The following is a 16,902-nucleotide window of genomic DNA, read 5'->3' as shown; positions in this document are numbered from 1 at the left end:
TCTAGATCTAGTTATATTAGGCATTTCCGTACCAAATCTAGATGTTTTTCGATTCAACCTCTGCTGACGATCAAAATATCATCTAAGAAACAGAAAGTATTTTCCAAACGGGCAAGGGTACAATCAATAGCTTTTTGGAATTCAGCTGGCATATCCGTTAAACCGTAAAATCCAGTTTTAAATCGATATGTGCCAGTCATATCTCAGCTAACAATATTAAAGTTACAATGGCGAGCCGTATCACTGTGTAACTTAAGTTGACTATAAGCGTATTGCAAATCAAGAGTCGTGAAATAAGCAGTATCCTGCGGCGCCGTTGACAGTGTTTGCGAAATTGTTTGAATTAGCGAATCTATAATGGGCATTTGATACTTGTTTTTATGAATAGCTTTATTTAGGATTTTTGAATCAAGTGCTATTTTGATTGATTTGTCCTTTTTTACCGTAATGACACTCGGAGATATGAAAAATTGATCAGAACAGTTGTTGAATTTTTCGATATGTCCTTCATTTAAGAGTTTTTCTAATTCAATTTTCACTTTCGGTTGAAGGTGTATTGGCACTTTTCGTCCTTTCTGATGTATTACTCGATAATTTTTTTGGAATTTTGAATTGACCGTGTGATTTTTTGATTTTCCAATTCGGGATATCAAATCAGGAAACTCCTTTGCAAGTGATTTCTTTATTGCACAAGGTTGATCTCTATTATTAACCTCTGTTTGTGGACAAGGCTTCTGAGAAATTGTGATGCCTAACTGATCAAAGAGATTTCGCCCTAATATTGGTCGAAACCCATCAGCTACAACTGTTATTTTTGCTTTCTGAATGCTCCAATTATTACATTTTACCGGCGTTTTCAAAGTGCCGAGGGGTTGAACGATATCGTTAGAAAATGACTTCAATTCCAATGGTTTTTTCTCCGACCATTGTGATTGCGCACAGTTGAGCCTTATTTTTCTTGCAAGTGACATATTAATAATGGTACAACCACTACCAGAGTCGAGAAGTAAATCACAGTTTATGTTTCCAATCGTTAATGACAAATTTTTCAGTGCTAAATTTGGTGAACTAATATTTTCGACTGTTGCAACGTAATTTTCATCCGAAGAATCATAATCTGAGTTGATTTGTTCATTATAATTGATATAATTGACGTTCTGATTTTCCTGACTAGAATTTTGATTAGATGTTTCAGCTGTTTCTACAGTGTTAATGCGATTGGTTTGTTGAGTGTTTCTTGTATTGTTAAGTCTTTGACGACATACCTTAGCAAAATGGTTTTGCAAACAACAGTGGTTACATTTCTTACCCATTGCGGGGCAAACCTGACGATGTGTTGGTGTCCAGATTTGAGCACAACCACGACATTTTCCAACAGATGCGCGGTTGGTGACTGCTCTGCTTGATAGATTTCCACGTACACCCGCGCCGCGAAATCGATTGAATTGTTGTATGGCGTTCACTGTACTGCCAGTTGCTCCGTTATTAGATGAAATTCTTTGCTGATTCTGATTACCCATTTCCATGTTGACTGCAATGCTGAGTGCCCTCTCTGGTTCAACTGTATCCCGTAGAAGCTCCCGCTGATTGTCATCATCCAACATGTTCGTGATGAAAATGTCCCTGATGATTGCTTCTTCAGAGTTTGAGGGTGGTCAAATCGTAAATATTATCGTGCGGGAATTTTTGTGTCAATAATCGTCTTCCTTCAGTACCAATACTTAGGTACATTTTTGGTCACACAAATTCCATGGACGTTCCCCGCATAGTATTCCTGCTTCTGTTATCTTTTGACATTTTAGTTTCCATTCCAGTTTAGCTCCCAAACAATAACTTCAACTGGTTGTTTCTGATTCGACGCTCTCTCTCTGCTTCCTCAGTTGTATCTTCAATTGGCATCTCGTACTTCGGTTCCGCTGGCAAGCGAACTGTCGATGGTTTGGGTTGTAGCAATGTGTCTATAGTGATATTCTCTCGAGCGAGAATCGCTAGTTTTACTTGAATTCTCCATTTCTCCCATCTGATTGGTGGGTCTGAAGTTGGTTGTTCCCAAAATGGCTCTATCGACAACGGTGTTTTTCTAGATTCTCGAGCTGACTGCGCCATGTTGTACAGATTTACAATCTGTAGGAATGAGTTGTTTCGTGGCACCGATTAGCTTATTCTACAGCGGCTAATAAGTGGTGATTTGGCGGTGCGATTTAACGCTATTATTTGTTGCTTTAGAATTAAATATTCTAGTTACAGAATTTAGGTCGATTTGGCGTAGCGAAATCGCTTTCAATTATTTGTAGAGTATTTCGCTCAGTGACAGATACTAAACTTTTGATACGTCTGAATTAAGACTTTGGCGAATCGGATTCTAGTTAAAGAGAGAGTCAACTAATTTGAATTGCGAAAATGAAGAGAATGAATTTAGACAAAATTAACAAAACTGATTAACAATTTGTTCATAAGATTACATTACTAATTACGGCAACTTACAATCACGAGATAATGTGAACAGACAAAAGATCATGCACAGGATGTACACAAATTTACAAGCATGAAAACATAAGATTCGATCTTCAAAACTAGAACTAAATGAATGAACAAAATAAAGGTAGATGAAATGAACTAAATTAAATTAAACATAAAATGAACCAATTTAGGTACACCAAACAATAACCCCAAACTAAAAATGTACTATGGTACCACATGAATAATTGTGGCTTAAATGATTGTAAATTCAGGTAGAAATAAACAATTTTGATAAAAACTTATCTGAACAATTTTTTTTACGAAACTCATGGGTTGGCAATAGTGTTATAGTGTTTTTCATCGTTCAAGATTTGCAATCCAATTTAAGCCGGAGAAATGTTAGTTATAAATAAACATAGATGAAACGCGAGGAAAAGGCAAAAAAGCAAGAACATAAAAAAATGAAAAAGACGAAGAAAGAGAAAGAGGGGAAGAATAAACCGAAAGATGAAAAGGATAAAGAGAAAGAGAAAAAAAGAGAAGGAAAACTAAAATAAGAGAGACAGAGTGAGTGAGTGAGTGAACAAGTGAGTGAGTGATGAGTGAATGAGTGAGTGAGTGATTGAGTGAGTGAGTGAGTGAGTTAGAGAGAAAAAATGAGAGAGTGATTGAGAGAGCGAATAAGCGAGTGTGTGCCTGTGTAAGTGACAGAGTATGTGAAAGATTGGGCGACTGAGTGATTGTTTGTGTGCGTGTGAGAGAAAGAGAGAGATAGAGTATGATTTGGTGACAGAATGAGTGAGTGAGTGTTTGTTTGTGTGTGTATATGCGAGTAGGTGATTTTTTAAGTAAACCAGTAAACTAAAGGTTGAGAAGAAAAAAGGAAAGAGAAAATGAAGGAAAAAGGAGCGTTTCCTCCTCAAAAAAATGAGTGTGACAAAGAAGTGACAAACTAATGTGTGAGTTAGAGAGAAGAAGAGAGTGAATAAAAGTGCGAATTGGTGAGTGTGTGATTTTGTATGCGAGATAATATGAAAAATTGGGCGTGTGAGTGAGTGTTTTTGTTTGTGTGAGATAGAGAGAGAATGAGTTGGTTACTGATTGGATGAGTGAGCGTTTGTGTTTTTCGTATATGGGAGAGTAGGTGATTGAGTAAGTAAACTAGTGAATTATAGTAAATTTTTGATTTTATGTTGTGCTTGTTTGTGATAGAAATTTTTTGCGGGATCAAGCGAGTGTGTTAGTGTGTTTTTTTGTGTGAGGGAAAGTTTTTGTGTGAATAAGTGAGTCCACGAGATGAGTAAGTTAGTGTGCTTTAATGTTGTGTATGCATGGGTGAATGCGTGATTTCTTGTGTGTGCATATGCGTGTGTATGTGTGAGAGAGAGAGAGAGAGATAGTGAGTGAGTGAGTGAGTGACTGAGATAGTGATTTTGTGTGCCAGAGAGAGAGAGAGAGAGAGAGAGAGAAAGAGTGAGAGAGAGAGAAAGAAGGTAGGGAGCAGAGTTTTTACTTGTTCATTGACACCCATTTTGTTGCACTTTTTCTTTTTCCAAAGACTCTGGTCTATTGAATTGCAGAACTTGACTCAATTGAATTGTGTCTTAAAAGCAACATTTTTCTGAATCTTATTCCATCCTGATATGACTACTATTGAGAATCATGACTGCTTTTTTATAAGGCGATTGTATCTTTAACTTTACTCAATCCTGAAAAAATGTGTTAAGGTGACAGACTTTTTCAACCAACGTTTTGAATGAAGTGAGTTTTTGTATTCGTTAGCGACCAAGTTTTTAATATCTAGTGTCCGTACATTAAACATAATGCCGTCATTGATTATCATCTACGGTTATTAGTTGTTGAGGGTTTATTAATAGTACTTCCACGTAGAGTTATGTTTTCGATATTTGTGATAGTGTACCTATAATCTTCTTGATCAAACAAAATTACCATTACAAACATGTCGCAACTCTTTCTATTGCGTTTGGAAAAATCATACGCAATAGATAGGAACTAAAATGTTCTCAGAAACCTTCCGTTGTCCCAAATATTATTTTGAAAATTGTAATTTATGTATGATGTAATCATTAGTGAGCGTCTCAAGGTTACTATTTGCAACTATCACTTGCGCTTGAGCAACAAAATTCGTAATTTGCAAGGAATTAGGTGAGACTGAATTTTGATTTTTATCGAGGAGGCTATTTTAATCAATAAAAAATCTAATTTTGCCTGATTCAGTCATAAAGTTTAATTGGAATTGAAACTGATGCAATGAAATTTTAATTTTTGTCGTCAAGAAATTCATATTTTATCGGCTAATAATCTGTTGTTTGCTGAAACTTGCTGAAAGGATTATAAACACACCGTATTTAGGTATCTAGAAACATAGAAATCAAAATTGATAGCGAAATTTGAAAAAAGGTATTTATAAGGCCAAACTGGATGTATTCAAAATTTATATAGAGTTTTTAGAGTCTTTTAATAATTTTGTGAACCTTTTTTCCTAACCAGTTTGACGTCATAGAACAGCAACGTGTTAAAAAAGATTTCTGAAACCTATTTTGTTCAGTGAAAAGCTTTTTGGAAAAATAGTAGAAAGCTGTTTCTAATTTCAGTGGTTGAGAAAAAGAATATCCTTAAGCTAAACTGTAGCTTATTTTGATGGACTTTTCATCGTGTTCTTGTACACTAGCGTGTTATCTTTGTCAGAGTCTGTACTGATGTTTTAATCAAATTTTGGCCTTTTTAATCTCTAAACAGCTTCCAGCCTTTTGCTGAAGATTACAACCAACATTTTCTACCGCGGATGTAATGAAATAAAAAAGAGGTTTACTTTGGTTGATTTTCTCAATTGAAATGGTATAATGAACTTTTGTAGCCACTATCCATTAACGCATTAGCCTTGTTAAATGTAATACTATGTTTTACGCTTTCTTAGTCGTTTAGAATGTGGTATGGAAACTTTGAAGCTTGTGACTAGCATTGTCCGATTCCTGGTTATTACTAGTTATTACTGGTTATTACAACCAGGGGGGCTGTGGGTTCGATTTTGATTTGTAGATCATCTCCCAATCCTAGCCCCAGGGCATAAAAGTGGGCCCAAATATTGATTGGGGCGTCCATTACTCCTCTCATAAATGAGTGAACAGATTTGGAGTGTTAGGGGCATCATGGGCATCTTTCATCTACCCCATCCCAACCCCTCCCGTCTTCCCTATTTGTTCCCTATTTTCACAATATGTTCACATGTTCTTTCTCACCGCTGATTGAATTCTATTCGATTGAACTGCATGTGGTGAGGGAGTCTCGATTGTTATTCAACAATGGACATGAAAGAATGAATATAAATTCAATTGTTGTTGAACAAAAGGTGAACAAAAATATCAGCCTCTTATCAATGTTCTAAACAGCATAAGTTGTTTCAAATAATGGAGATATGTTTGATTATTTATTACAAGTAAATGAACGCTGGCAGGTTTTTACAAATAATTTCACGATTAAACATTTTAAAAAGTTTCATTTCATCGGAATTCTGAAGCAGACTCAGCATAAGGATTGCAATTGCTCGCCGTTGCAAATTATCAATCCAGGTCGAGGTCAACGTTCAGACCATCAAAAAACGCATGGGAGGGGGGGCAGAGAACAGTACTCAAAATCTGCCTTAATTCTGATGTCTGATCATGACCAAAATTGAATGAGCTGAAGTTTGATCATAAACAGAAAGCACTACTATATACAGCTGAATACACGAAATGAAATATCTAGAATTGATCAGCTTGTTTGTGAATTGTATGAACAAGTTGATTAATTCTCTGAATATTTATTTTTTTACATTACAATAATGAGCTAATTGACGTCAAATCTAAGTAAGGTTTTGTAATCCTAATTATTTTATGTAACTGAGTTAGCTGTCTTGGAAAGACAGTCAGCTCAGTAACAAAGGTTAGGGAGTCTAAGCCGGCTCAATTATGTGAAAATGGACCAGCACTGGATTCGAACCAGCATCTCTTACTTTCAAGCCTAGTGTGCTACCCAATTACACCAGCTGGTCTTAACCTTTCGAAATTGGGCATCTCTTATAACCCATTCTCACTTTCTTTCTTGTTCATTCATTCTGCTCACTACTGCTCTTGTCTCTTCTGTTCTCTATTCTGCAAGGTCAGTTGTCAACCACGACAAACAAATGAAAATGTTAGGGGCTCTATGCAGGTGCAACTTCTGTGAAAACGGATCATTACTTGATTCGAACCAGCATCTCTTAATTGCAAGCCTAGTGTGTTACCCATTTACCCAGCCTCTCGAACTTGCGCATCGCTTATAACCCATTCTCAAGTTTTTTCTTGTTCCTCAAGGCTTCATTTCTCTAGCCAAGTATACGTTTAACAAGTAGAGCTTCTTGTCAAGCTATGTCAAGCTTGTCTTATGCACAATATACATTAGGTTGTTCTCTCTCAAACTTCTAACAAGAAGTGACTATGATTACAAAGTTGTTTAGATTCTCAACTAATATTTATTTTTGACATCAATTGGGACGAACTATTCTCAATGATCTGTTTAGGCAATAAAAAATCTCGACATTTCACCTAGTTACTCTTATCTCTCTTGGGAAGATCGCCAGATTAGTTATCATGCAATAATCGTTATTTGCCAAACTTCAACAATTTTTAGTCTAGTTTTTTTTGCCATTCTTCAGCGGCTGCGGCTTCTGTGAGAATATAAGAAACTATCACAACCGAACATGCAATCAAATTATCCTCATAAGTATGATAAAATATGCTTGTAATACCGCGCACTGATTTGATAGGATTATTGAACGAAAAGGTCATAGGGAACAAATTGGGATTTGATTTCTGGCATTGGGTGTATTTGTCATTTAGCTAAAGAAATGTCAGGAAAAATATACAGTTTAATCGTGAGTTTTTAATTGCCTGGCCCGGAAGCAGACCTCGAAATGATTAACTATTTGTTGTTTTCCTTGTTTTAGGATTGACAGGTACATACATGAAGATAGTGGTGTGTACATCCTCCACCTTCTGTGTGGCTCAGTTGATCTTCATTCTAATGATGATGGGGGGAGCCGACACTGTAGCAAACCTCACATTCTGTAAGTTCTGCCAGGTTTAGGTCCCAGAGCAACGCGACTTCTGATCAGACCATCTTTGAGCGCACGAAATATGTAGTCTGAAAAAATCTTCGAGCTCAAACGGTCTGATCAGAGATGACCTCAAGCGCACTTTGAACACTCTAGCCCTTTTAAACACACGAAAGATTGACTGGATTTTTAAAATCAAAAGAAACTTCATTCGTAACCAGTATAGATTTTAAACACAATCAAGAGTTTTTTTTAAGAATGGAATCATAGTCATTAACAAGTGCCCTAGTACAGAAATGCCCTTAACGTATCATAGTCATTAACAAATGCCCTTAACATATGCACTAGTACAGCTGAACACATAATTATCCCTTTTCACTCTCTTCTCTCTTTTTCTCTGTTTTTTGAGACTTCTGTGAGTAAAAACTATCAAGTTCTGCAGTCACTCAAAGCTTAGAGTAAATCATGCACGCTTTCCTACAAACGCTTAAAGCCATTAACGTTTGCATATTATTTCATTATTAAATTTTTAGGTGGCTAATTTTCTTATTTTTTCAGTGAAACCAAAGTTGTGAAAATCTTGTTTTTCATGATAGAAGTATTCGTATCTGCTGTAATTACTGTATATTTTTATCGTTTAGAAAACTTTTCGAGAAAAAAAATTGATCTTATTTGTTTCGGGTCCCAAAACCGTTTTTTGCCCTACGTTACAATTTTTTGCTGCATTGGACGTTAGTATGTTTTACAATTATCATGGCAATTTGGCGCCGAAAAATTCATCTGCATTGAGCAGATTGAAGTAAAACATTATGAATCAAAATATTTAAAATAAATATTCTTAACCAGATTTTAACCGAGCAAGTTTGCACTGGTAAGAGGTCATATTGCACAAAATCGGAATCGAAATTCTCTGAAAGAATAACTTTTGATATAATAATTTCTCAGGTTAATTTCTGTGAAGAAACGTGAAGAACACTTTCCATTTCTCTGAAAAAGTCAACATCAACTTTGAGACTCAATTCCACTGTCGTATTTTTTTCCGATCCGATGACGAATCACCATGCATTTGTTAGATTTCAACTAAATTTGACATTTTGTTTGGTATGCAAAAAAAAAATTATCTTCTTCGGTCAGAAGACTTAAAACTCATCTTTCATTGCCAATAGGGGAACAGATTAAACGAAATTTTGTTTATATTTGCAATTTGATGGAGAAAATTTATCTGTTTCAGGAAACTATAGTAATTTTTGTTGTATAAAAAAGTTTTTTTCTAGATGAACAAAACTTAGATAGCCGTTTCAAAGTTTTTTTCTACGCACAACATATTGTTCGTTTAAAGCTTTTGTAACAAATGAAACTACATTGGCTACCATGTTACAAATAGGATTTGGAAAGCCACTGATTGTCTTTTTGTTTGAAAAATAAACGTTTTATTTCTTGGAAGCTTTATACTTCGTTGAAAATGGTATCTTTATTAAACGAATTTTGCGAAAATTTATTTCAGTTCACGTTTCACAATTCTAATGTCTCCTAATGAAAAAGCAATTGCCTATTTCTGCAAATTGATTTTCTAATGCAATAGTTTCGAGGAAATTGTCTGATTTAATTTTTTTTGTAAATTGACTTGATTATTCTTCATGGCGTCTACGTGGAATTGAAATTTGCTTACAGGATAATAGGATGGGACAAAAGGCGAAAACTTGCTTAGGCTACAGTCTGTTTTTCTCAGTTTGATCAGTTATGAGTTTAATTTTTGCTGTTTGTAGAAATTAGGCAAACACCAATTAAAATTTTATTTGTTGAATTTTAAAATCTACTTGGTCATATGTAGTCAAGAGCTCTTACATTTGTCACCACAATAAAATGCGACGCAAATTACAATCATAAGTTTCTATCCCGTTTCTTGATTTTTAAATTTTTCTCGCGATAACTCTCTAACTTTTGCCTATAGCTCTAACAATTTAAACAACGGTCGGCATATTACAGCGACAAATACGTTAACCAGCTTGTTTTCTTCGTATTCTTCTCGATTTTTTTGACAATGTTTGATGCCGAGTTGCTATGAGGGGCTATGAAGTGACGCTATAAAATAAACGAATAATAAACTTTACCAGTGACACGTGTTAGTGACACTGGATTGGTTTATCAATTGTTATTCGCCTAATTTCTGCAAAGTTTATGTTCAAATTTTTGCCTATTTTTGACGAAAATTTTTTTCGCCTAATCGAGCTTTTGACCAGTAAATTTAGCCACCGGCTATTGGTTTGGAGTTAGTTTCTTCCTACAGTGGTGGAGACGATTAATTTACGCAGCTGTTTTTTTGTATCAAGTTTAATCAAACACATGCGTGTGTGATAAGGATATAAAAATACTTCTAGGGAAAATTTTTCTTGGAAAATTCCTCTCCTCTCGCTGTTGGATAAGACTTGGACACAACATTTCCACCTGAGTTTGTAGACTTCTTTATTATTGAAAGAATGATAATAAACTGCACTATAAGATTGCTTTATATAAACACCAAATATAACAGTTAGCAGTCTCTGAAGATAACTTTGGTGGTCCGATTCTTCAAATCTGTTTATTCAACTTCAAATAAATATCAAACAAACTCAAATCCTAAATAGACTTGATCTTAAACTTGCTTAATTTCCAAGTTCCTTTCTGGTTGCTGATTCCCACAGTGTCTACTGCAATATTTTCAACAAGACTGGATTTTACACTAAAGTGTCCAGCACCACGGAAATTAAAATCAGAAATGGTACCGCTCAAGTATTCGTTATTGTCATATTTTTTAGCAGAAATGCTAAAATTTTGTAACGGAATGATGTGAAATATTTATAGAAATGAATGATTTAAGTAAAAGCAGTAGTACTACAGCTGTCGGTTTTCTAAGAAAAGAGAAGCTTGAAAGTAAATATATCAGCAACTTATTCACGATTGGTATTATTAGATTTTTTATGGCTGTCATAAGTTGACTATTTGCAATTTTAGTGTGTTAAATTATTTAATAATCTCTGAGCTCATCACTACAATATTTATAGTGCAAAGTCAAGTGCATCAGATAACACTGAAATAAACTAAAAGACCTGCATTTCACCAAAACAGAGATCGGACATTTCTTTATTGAGAATAATTAACAAGTGGACAGAAAACAAAGAAGGGCAAACCTATAAAATACTTTTACTCGTTTTCGAAATAAGTAAAATCAAAGTTAAAATAAATGGAAGTTATTGGCTATCAGCTAAAACCATTCAATAGCTTCATTTAGGTCTTCAAACAAATCCATTGCGATCTGCCATCATCCAGAATGTCATACGAAAGAAATAAATAGAAGCAAAAATAAAAAAATCAATTCATTTTTGCAATGAAATGGCGTCGAAACCTATAAAATCACAATATATTTACTTAAGGTATTGAATATAATCAATTGCGCCTTCCTCCAAAGCCCTTTAGAAAACCTCTAAAACTGGAAACAGTAAACAAAATAAAAAGTAGTATCAACGCCAAAAATCATTATTGAAGTAATAGCACAGCAAGGAAGACTACATTATGTTTCACTTGAAAAACAATGCAATCTTTGCTGAGACTACGATAAAAAATGGTAGAAATGAAACTGGAACTGTCAAATCTCAAAAAAAAACAATTATTATTTCTTAAAAACAATTTTTTTAAAAACCATAAGACATAACAACCATAACCTTTCAATTCAAAACTTGTAAATTGATTACCTATTACTGCTCTGGAAGACAATTGGACATGTCATTAGTGAGAGTAAGTTGAAAAACTACAAATCGACAACGGATGCAGGCGGAATTCAAAATTTTCTAATTAATTTTTGAAAAACGCTGTTGGAGACAAAAAATCAAATGCTTTTCCTTGAAAATATCGTGTCTGTTCATTGGCCTTCATTGACACATGAATTTGATCTATTGAAAAGTGAGGTTTGATTTGAATTCTTTCTTGTCATTAAATAATCTTGGAATATATACAGCGGTCCATTGCAAAAATGGTCTTGTTCTTGCTGCTTCTCATTAAAAACAAATTTGTTCAAATATTTCTGAAAAAGATTATTTGACCAAAAGTTGATTATATCAAAAATAAATGACAAATTTTTATAACCATCGAGTTACACTACCGAGAAACAATTTTGTTTCATTCGCAAGCACCAAAGAATTTGTTAAATGTTTCTTTCAATACCGATTAAGGCGTAAATGCAAAAGCTTTTTATTTGAACTGTTAAATGGAAATAAACTTGCATGGGATGAATAGAACAAACCCAGAACACTATCGGAATAATTTTTCATCACAAAAATCAACGATGAGACCAAAACTGAACTAGCTATCGGTGCGCTTCTGTTCAAAGTCGCAATTGTTCCGAAACATTGCGTATTATTTTTTGGCAAACGAATATCATTATATGTCAGAAAAAAATTATGCTTTTTTATATCAATTTAAATTAGCAAAAGACCGCAAAATTAATGTTTTTAGAAAATTTTTTTAGGAACCGGAGGTACAGTAAGCCCATATCCGATCAAGGCAATTTTGTGTCAACTGTTTATATTTCTGCACTATCGGTTAAACTGTAGAAAGAGGACAAGATTAGCATATTTGATGCCATTTTTTAAAAAATTAGAAAAAATGCTGAGTTTTCAAAAACTTAGCTAAAATTTAGCGACAAAAGTTGGTTCGAACAGTTCACCAATTCCCATTTCTCTTTAGATGTGAAATCAATGAGTCTATCGTTTATTAAATATTTACTAAAAATTGATCCTAATTTAAGAAAAAAATTACGACAAATGTGAACAAAGTTGCACAGTGAGCAAAGTTAGGCTAACGTTCGCAAAAATTTAATCCTCTATAACTCCTCGGAAAAGTGAAATCCACAAAAATCATTTCTGTTCAATATTCTATGCTTGACAAGCTTTCTAATGATGCGACTTAAAACACTGAACGTTGAATATATCGATCAGAGAAAATTGACCGAACAAAAAAACCAGTTGAGCATACAGTTCCTCCCCCACTAAACTTGGTCGGAGCCATAAGGTTTTTTTTCAAATTTTGTTGCAGTTCGTGGATTTTGTAGAAATTCAAATAAAATTCAAGCTATAGATTGCAATTGTAGTGGCTAATCTTTGTAGGTTTTCCTAAAACTTGCGCTTACTAATGTTCAAAAGCTCTTTGCTGCTCCCAAAAGTTGTAATTTCTCCACCGATGAAAATTTCAATTTTGATTAAAATTCCCCAGAAAAAGATGAAAATTAATGAGGAAATCGTTTTTTTTTGCAGCGCTTTATCGCTTTTTCTACATTTTTTAAGTTAAAAATTTGGGCAATTTTTCGGTAAAATAATGCTATTATCTTTTTAGAATTTTTAAAAGTTATCTTTTTCCAGCAAGTGTTTCCTATTGCCTCGGTCAACGAGCTTCAGTCAGGATTGATCTGTTTCGGTTATAATTCTTAGTCATTAGTCTAATCAAACTATTCTTACTACCTTTTTAGCACGAATTAGACTATTCGTGCTATTGTCATTTTTAACGGTGATAAAATATCACAATTTTTTGGAGCTGTAAAACTTTTTTATTTTTAGTCAGTGCAAGTTGCAGGAAACCTTATGCAGTTTAACCGCCACTTTTTCAATCTATGGTGTAAATTTTATTTAAGTTTTTTTAATATAGATTACTTGACCATTTAATTAGTCTAATGAGACTATTGTTGCTCTGATTTTTTTTTGCGTCACGCTGAGTCAATAGTTTTGAGCTCTTCAGTCGGACAGCTTTATTTGTGAGAAATGAATGCCCGTAAAAATGCTAAGGAAATATTAATTAAAGGAATGATCTTATAAAATGATGATAAAGTGACTTTTTATTAATGAAAGTACATTGTATACATTGAGAAACTTGGCGAATCTTTAGGGCTAAATTTTTACCTGTTGTAGTTTATTATATCTATCTAGAAGAAATTTCCTCTATTAACTTGATCAAAATTATTCATTTTTCTTGCTTTTCAGTGAATTTGTTTTGTTTCCATTAGCTAGCTTTTCGTCCCATCAATCTGTAACGTTTAATGCCTCTAAAAGTCTATCACATTCTTTGCTTTCACTTCTCAGGAATTTTAAACTACGGAGCTTATTGTTGTTTTTTTTGTAATTCTTTCGTGTCGTCGTTAAGACTGTTGTTTTGTTGACAAATGTCATGATTATCTCACTCACATCTGCGGGGGATATGTCAACACGGGTTTTTAAGTCCTTTCTCTTTTGTTTTCGAATGGTACATTCACGATACTTGATTAATTTTTAATCCCATTCCTTATAATAGAACAATTGTAGTCGTCAATTTCAGCAACCGCGTATACGCGATTTCCTGAGTACATGTTTAATTTGCTGATGATTTACGTTGTACATGTTTTATAAATTATGTTTTGTAACGTACACAGTGAAAGAATAAGGTCATTATTGAGAGTTAACTAACGGAAGGAAACTAGGCGGGGAGGAACGCAATCAGGTTTGCACCCCCACCTTATAGTGGGAAAAACTGGAATGTCCTGAATTAAAAATTGTGGAAAGCCAGAATGTTTATTTTCGATATAGGGCACAAAATTAGCATTTAAGTATTTTGAGCATTAAATAAAATACATTTCGTTCAGCATTTAGCTTCACAAATGGTCTCGGACGGAAAATTTTAATGTAAACTGTTTTTTAGAAGAAATAATTCATGAGTTTATTTCCTTGTGAGGCAGTTTGCGAAGTAGAAGATCGATGGAAAACAGTCAACACCAACATATACTTAACTTTTATCTGAAAACAATTGATTCTTTTTAATTTAATTTAATTTTCTATCTCAGTTAAAATAATGCACATCCCTAAAATCCCATCTTCTTTAAAAAAACTGACAAAATTGATATAAAAAAGAACCAAAATCTAATGTATGAATGTATGAAACTTTGTCTTAATTAATTAAACCGAAAATTAATTAATTGATTGTTTTCCAATTATCAGATAAGTCGAAAATAAAAAAATTTTTGATGAACACTGAAACCTCGTTTTTCCTGGTACAAGATTTAAGGTGATCATAACATAGGTTTTGATCAAAATGATTTTTAATGACACTTTGAAATGTTTTAAATGTACCGTGACTACCCGGAGGTTCGTTGCAGAGCCAATCAGTGCTGTATCAGTCTATAGCCATTCTGTTTTTTACTCTGTTCAGGTCAATGTTTACACGGGCCAGTCTTGATTTTGGAGTAAAGTTTACTTTATGAAAAATAATATGTTCAGCTTAACTTCCGCCAACAAGGTTTGCTTTATATGCGAATCGAACTTCCGCGTGGGTACTGTAACACTTATTTTGCGTAGCAAGTCGTAATCAGTGAGCTAAATTAGCTTTGTTGCAATTGCCTACAGAGCTGCTTAAATAGCGTGTATACTACTATAATAATTACTAGTTATAAACTGAAAAAATATGATACTTCTCTGCTCAGACTTAAATTTGGGGTATGAGTAATTTGCAGACTATGCAGGATAAATTTAGCCTGGACGAACTCTTTGACCTCAATATAATCATAATGAAGAAATAGTGCACAAAAAGAAACTTAAAATAATCTGGAGATACAATGTTTTAGAACTGAATTAAGTTTCTACTCTTTAAAGGTGCTGGATCAGCGCTGAAAAGCTCTGCGACTCAAGTCCGGGTAACAGACAAAAACTGGAATGTGACAACCCGGAGCCAAAGAACATAAATGACCTTCAAGATATTAAACCCAGGACCGTTTTGTTTAAAAATCCCATTGCAATAAAAAACAGTCGAAGAGTAAAACAAAACAGCATTTTAAAAGATCATGCCTTTTTGAAGAGAAACGTCGCCTCATCTTAATTCTGTTGTATAAGAACTAGAGGAAACAATTTTCAGAAGGTTTTATTTATAATTAAAAGAGCACAAGCAACATTCTAGAAAAAGTAGTTAGAGTAGATACCGCAGATACAATACGATTGACGTCAGGGGTACTAGAACGTTGAACATTACAAAACAAACTGTTTTTCCATTACCTTTTTAACTAATGGAAAAACATCGTGAACATCGTTTTTCCATTGCTTTTTAATAATGATCAAATATTTTGTTAATATGAATCATTGAGTATCTTGAAAGAAATTGAGTTAAATTGAACGGCAAATTGTAAATTTTTTTGTAACTTACATTGTATTCAAACGAATTGAACAGAATCAAGCTACAAAGTTGTTTTAGTTCCTTTGGTTCCTACTATCTGATTCAGAAACTCATAGAAAAAAAATAAAACCATGCATAATCTTTTCATATCCTCTACTAACTTTTGGAAAGTTAATGAGAACCTATGCAATGTTTTTTACATTACTGTTTTAGAAAAGAGATGAAAATGTACCAATCTGTTTTATTCGCCTCTTCACATATATAACTTTTCCGAAAAGGAAGTGAAGCGCACTTTTATCTGCTTATTGCAATTGCACAAAAGTGAGCTTTCGGAATTTTTACTGCAATCTGCTGCTGTGAGCATTCTGAATTTTTGAATCTTTAAGACAAAACGGGAACCAAATTTTACACACCACCTTAAAAACAAAACTAATTATTTCTAAAAATCAGAAAATATTTACCGTTATCCCTAGAAAAAAAATTTATATAATCACAACTACCATCAGCGCAGTGCAAAGAGTTCTTTCAATTTAATATATCTGAGTGCTAGGAAGTTTTCAACAAAAATTTTAAGTATGTTTCTATAAGACACCACTTGATGAGAAAAAGTTTTTTTGATCTTTTATTTCAGAAGCCATTTAGAAAAAGAAAAATAATTGTGGCTGCTGGTTTCAAGGCTTTAAATAATTGTGGCTTTAAGTTTAAAAGCAAACAAGAAAGTTATAATTTTTCAACTAGTTGCGTTAACATGCTAAAGAAAATGTTTCACTTACTTTTAATATTCTTTGAGATTCATATATATTATACATTATACTACACACACACACACACACACACACACACACACACACACACACACACTGTGAACAAACTTTTCTTTTTCATGCCCGGGTCGAGGTTTTTGAGTAAATTTTTGTAAGAAATGCGGTGAATGCGGTCAATTTTTCTAAGAAATGCGGTGATTGCGGTGAATGCGGTGACAATACATATTTCACCCCATTTCACCGCGTTTCTTAAAAAAATTCACCGCATCGACTTTTGTGGCAAATTAATGTAAGCAAAGCGGTGAAAGCGGTGAATGCGGTGAAAAAAAATAATTCACCGCATTTCACCGCATTTCTTACAAAAATTCACCGCGTTTGCTATCCAACGTTTACTCAATCTGCTTTAAATTCACAATAAATATCAACGGA

General features: G+C 33.8%; 1 protein-coding gene across 1 annotated transcript in view; it reads left to right on the top strand.

Moving 5' to 3' along the window:
* The window catches only part of LOC142344959 (piezo-type mechanosensitive ion channel component 2-like), a 212,454-nt gene that overhangs the window by 57,337 nt on the left and 138,215 nt on the right, over positions 1-16,902 (top strand). The window contains exon 5 of the mRNA XM_075397043.1: positions 7,445-7,564. Within this exon, the coding sequence (XP_075253158.1) occupies positions 7,445-7,564 (120 nt within the window). The remainder of the gene's footprint in view (positions 1-7,444; positions 7,565-16,902) is intronic.

This window comes from Convolutriloba macropyga, chromosome 8 (assembly GCF_964194025.1).
Source record: "Convolutriloba macropyga chromosome 8, txConMacr16.3, whole genome shotgun sequence".
In the NCBI taxonomy this organism is placed as follows: Eukaryota; Metazoa; Xenacoelomorpha; order Acoela; family Convolutidae; genus Convolutriloba; species Convolutriloba macropyga.
The sequence above is the reverse complement of the archived record's forward strand: the minus strand, read 5'-3'. Positions and strand labels throughout refer to the sequence as shown.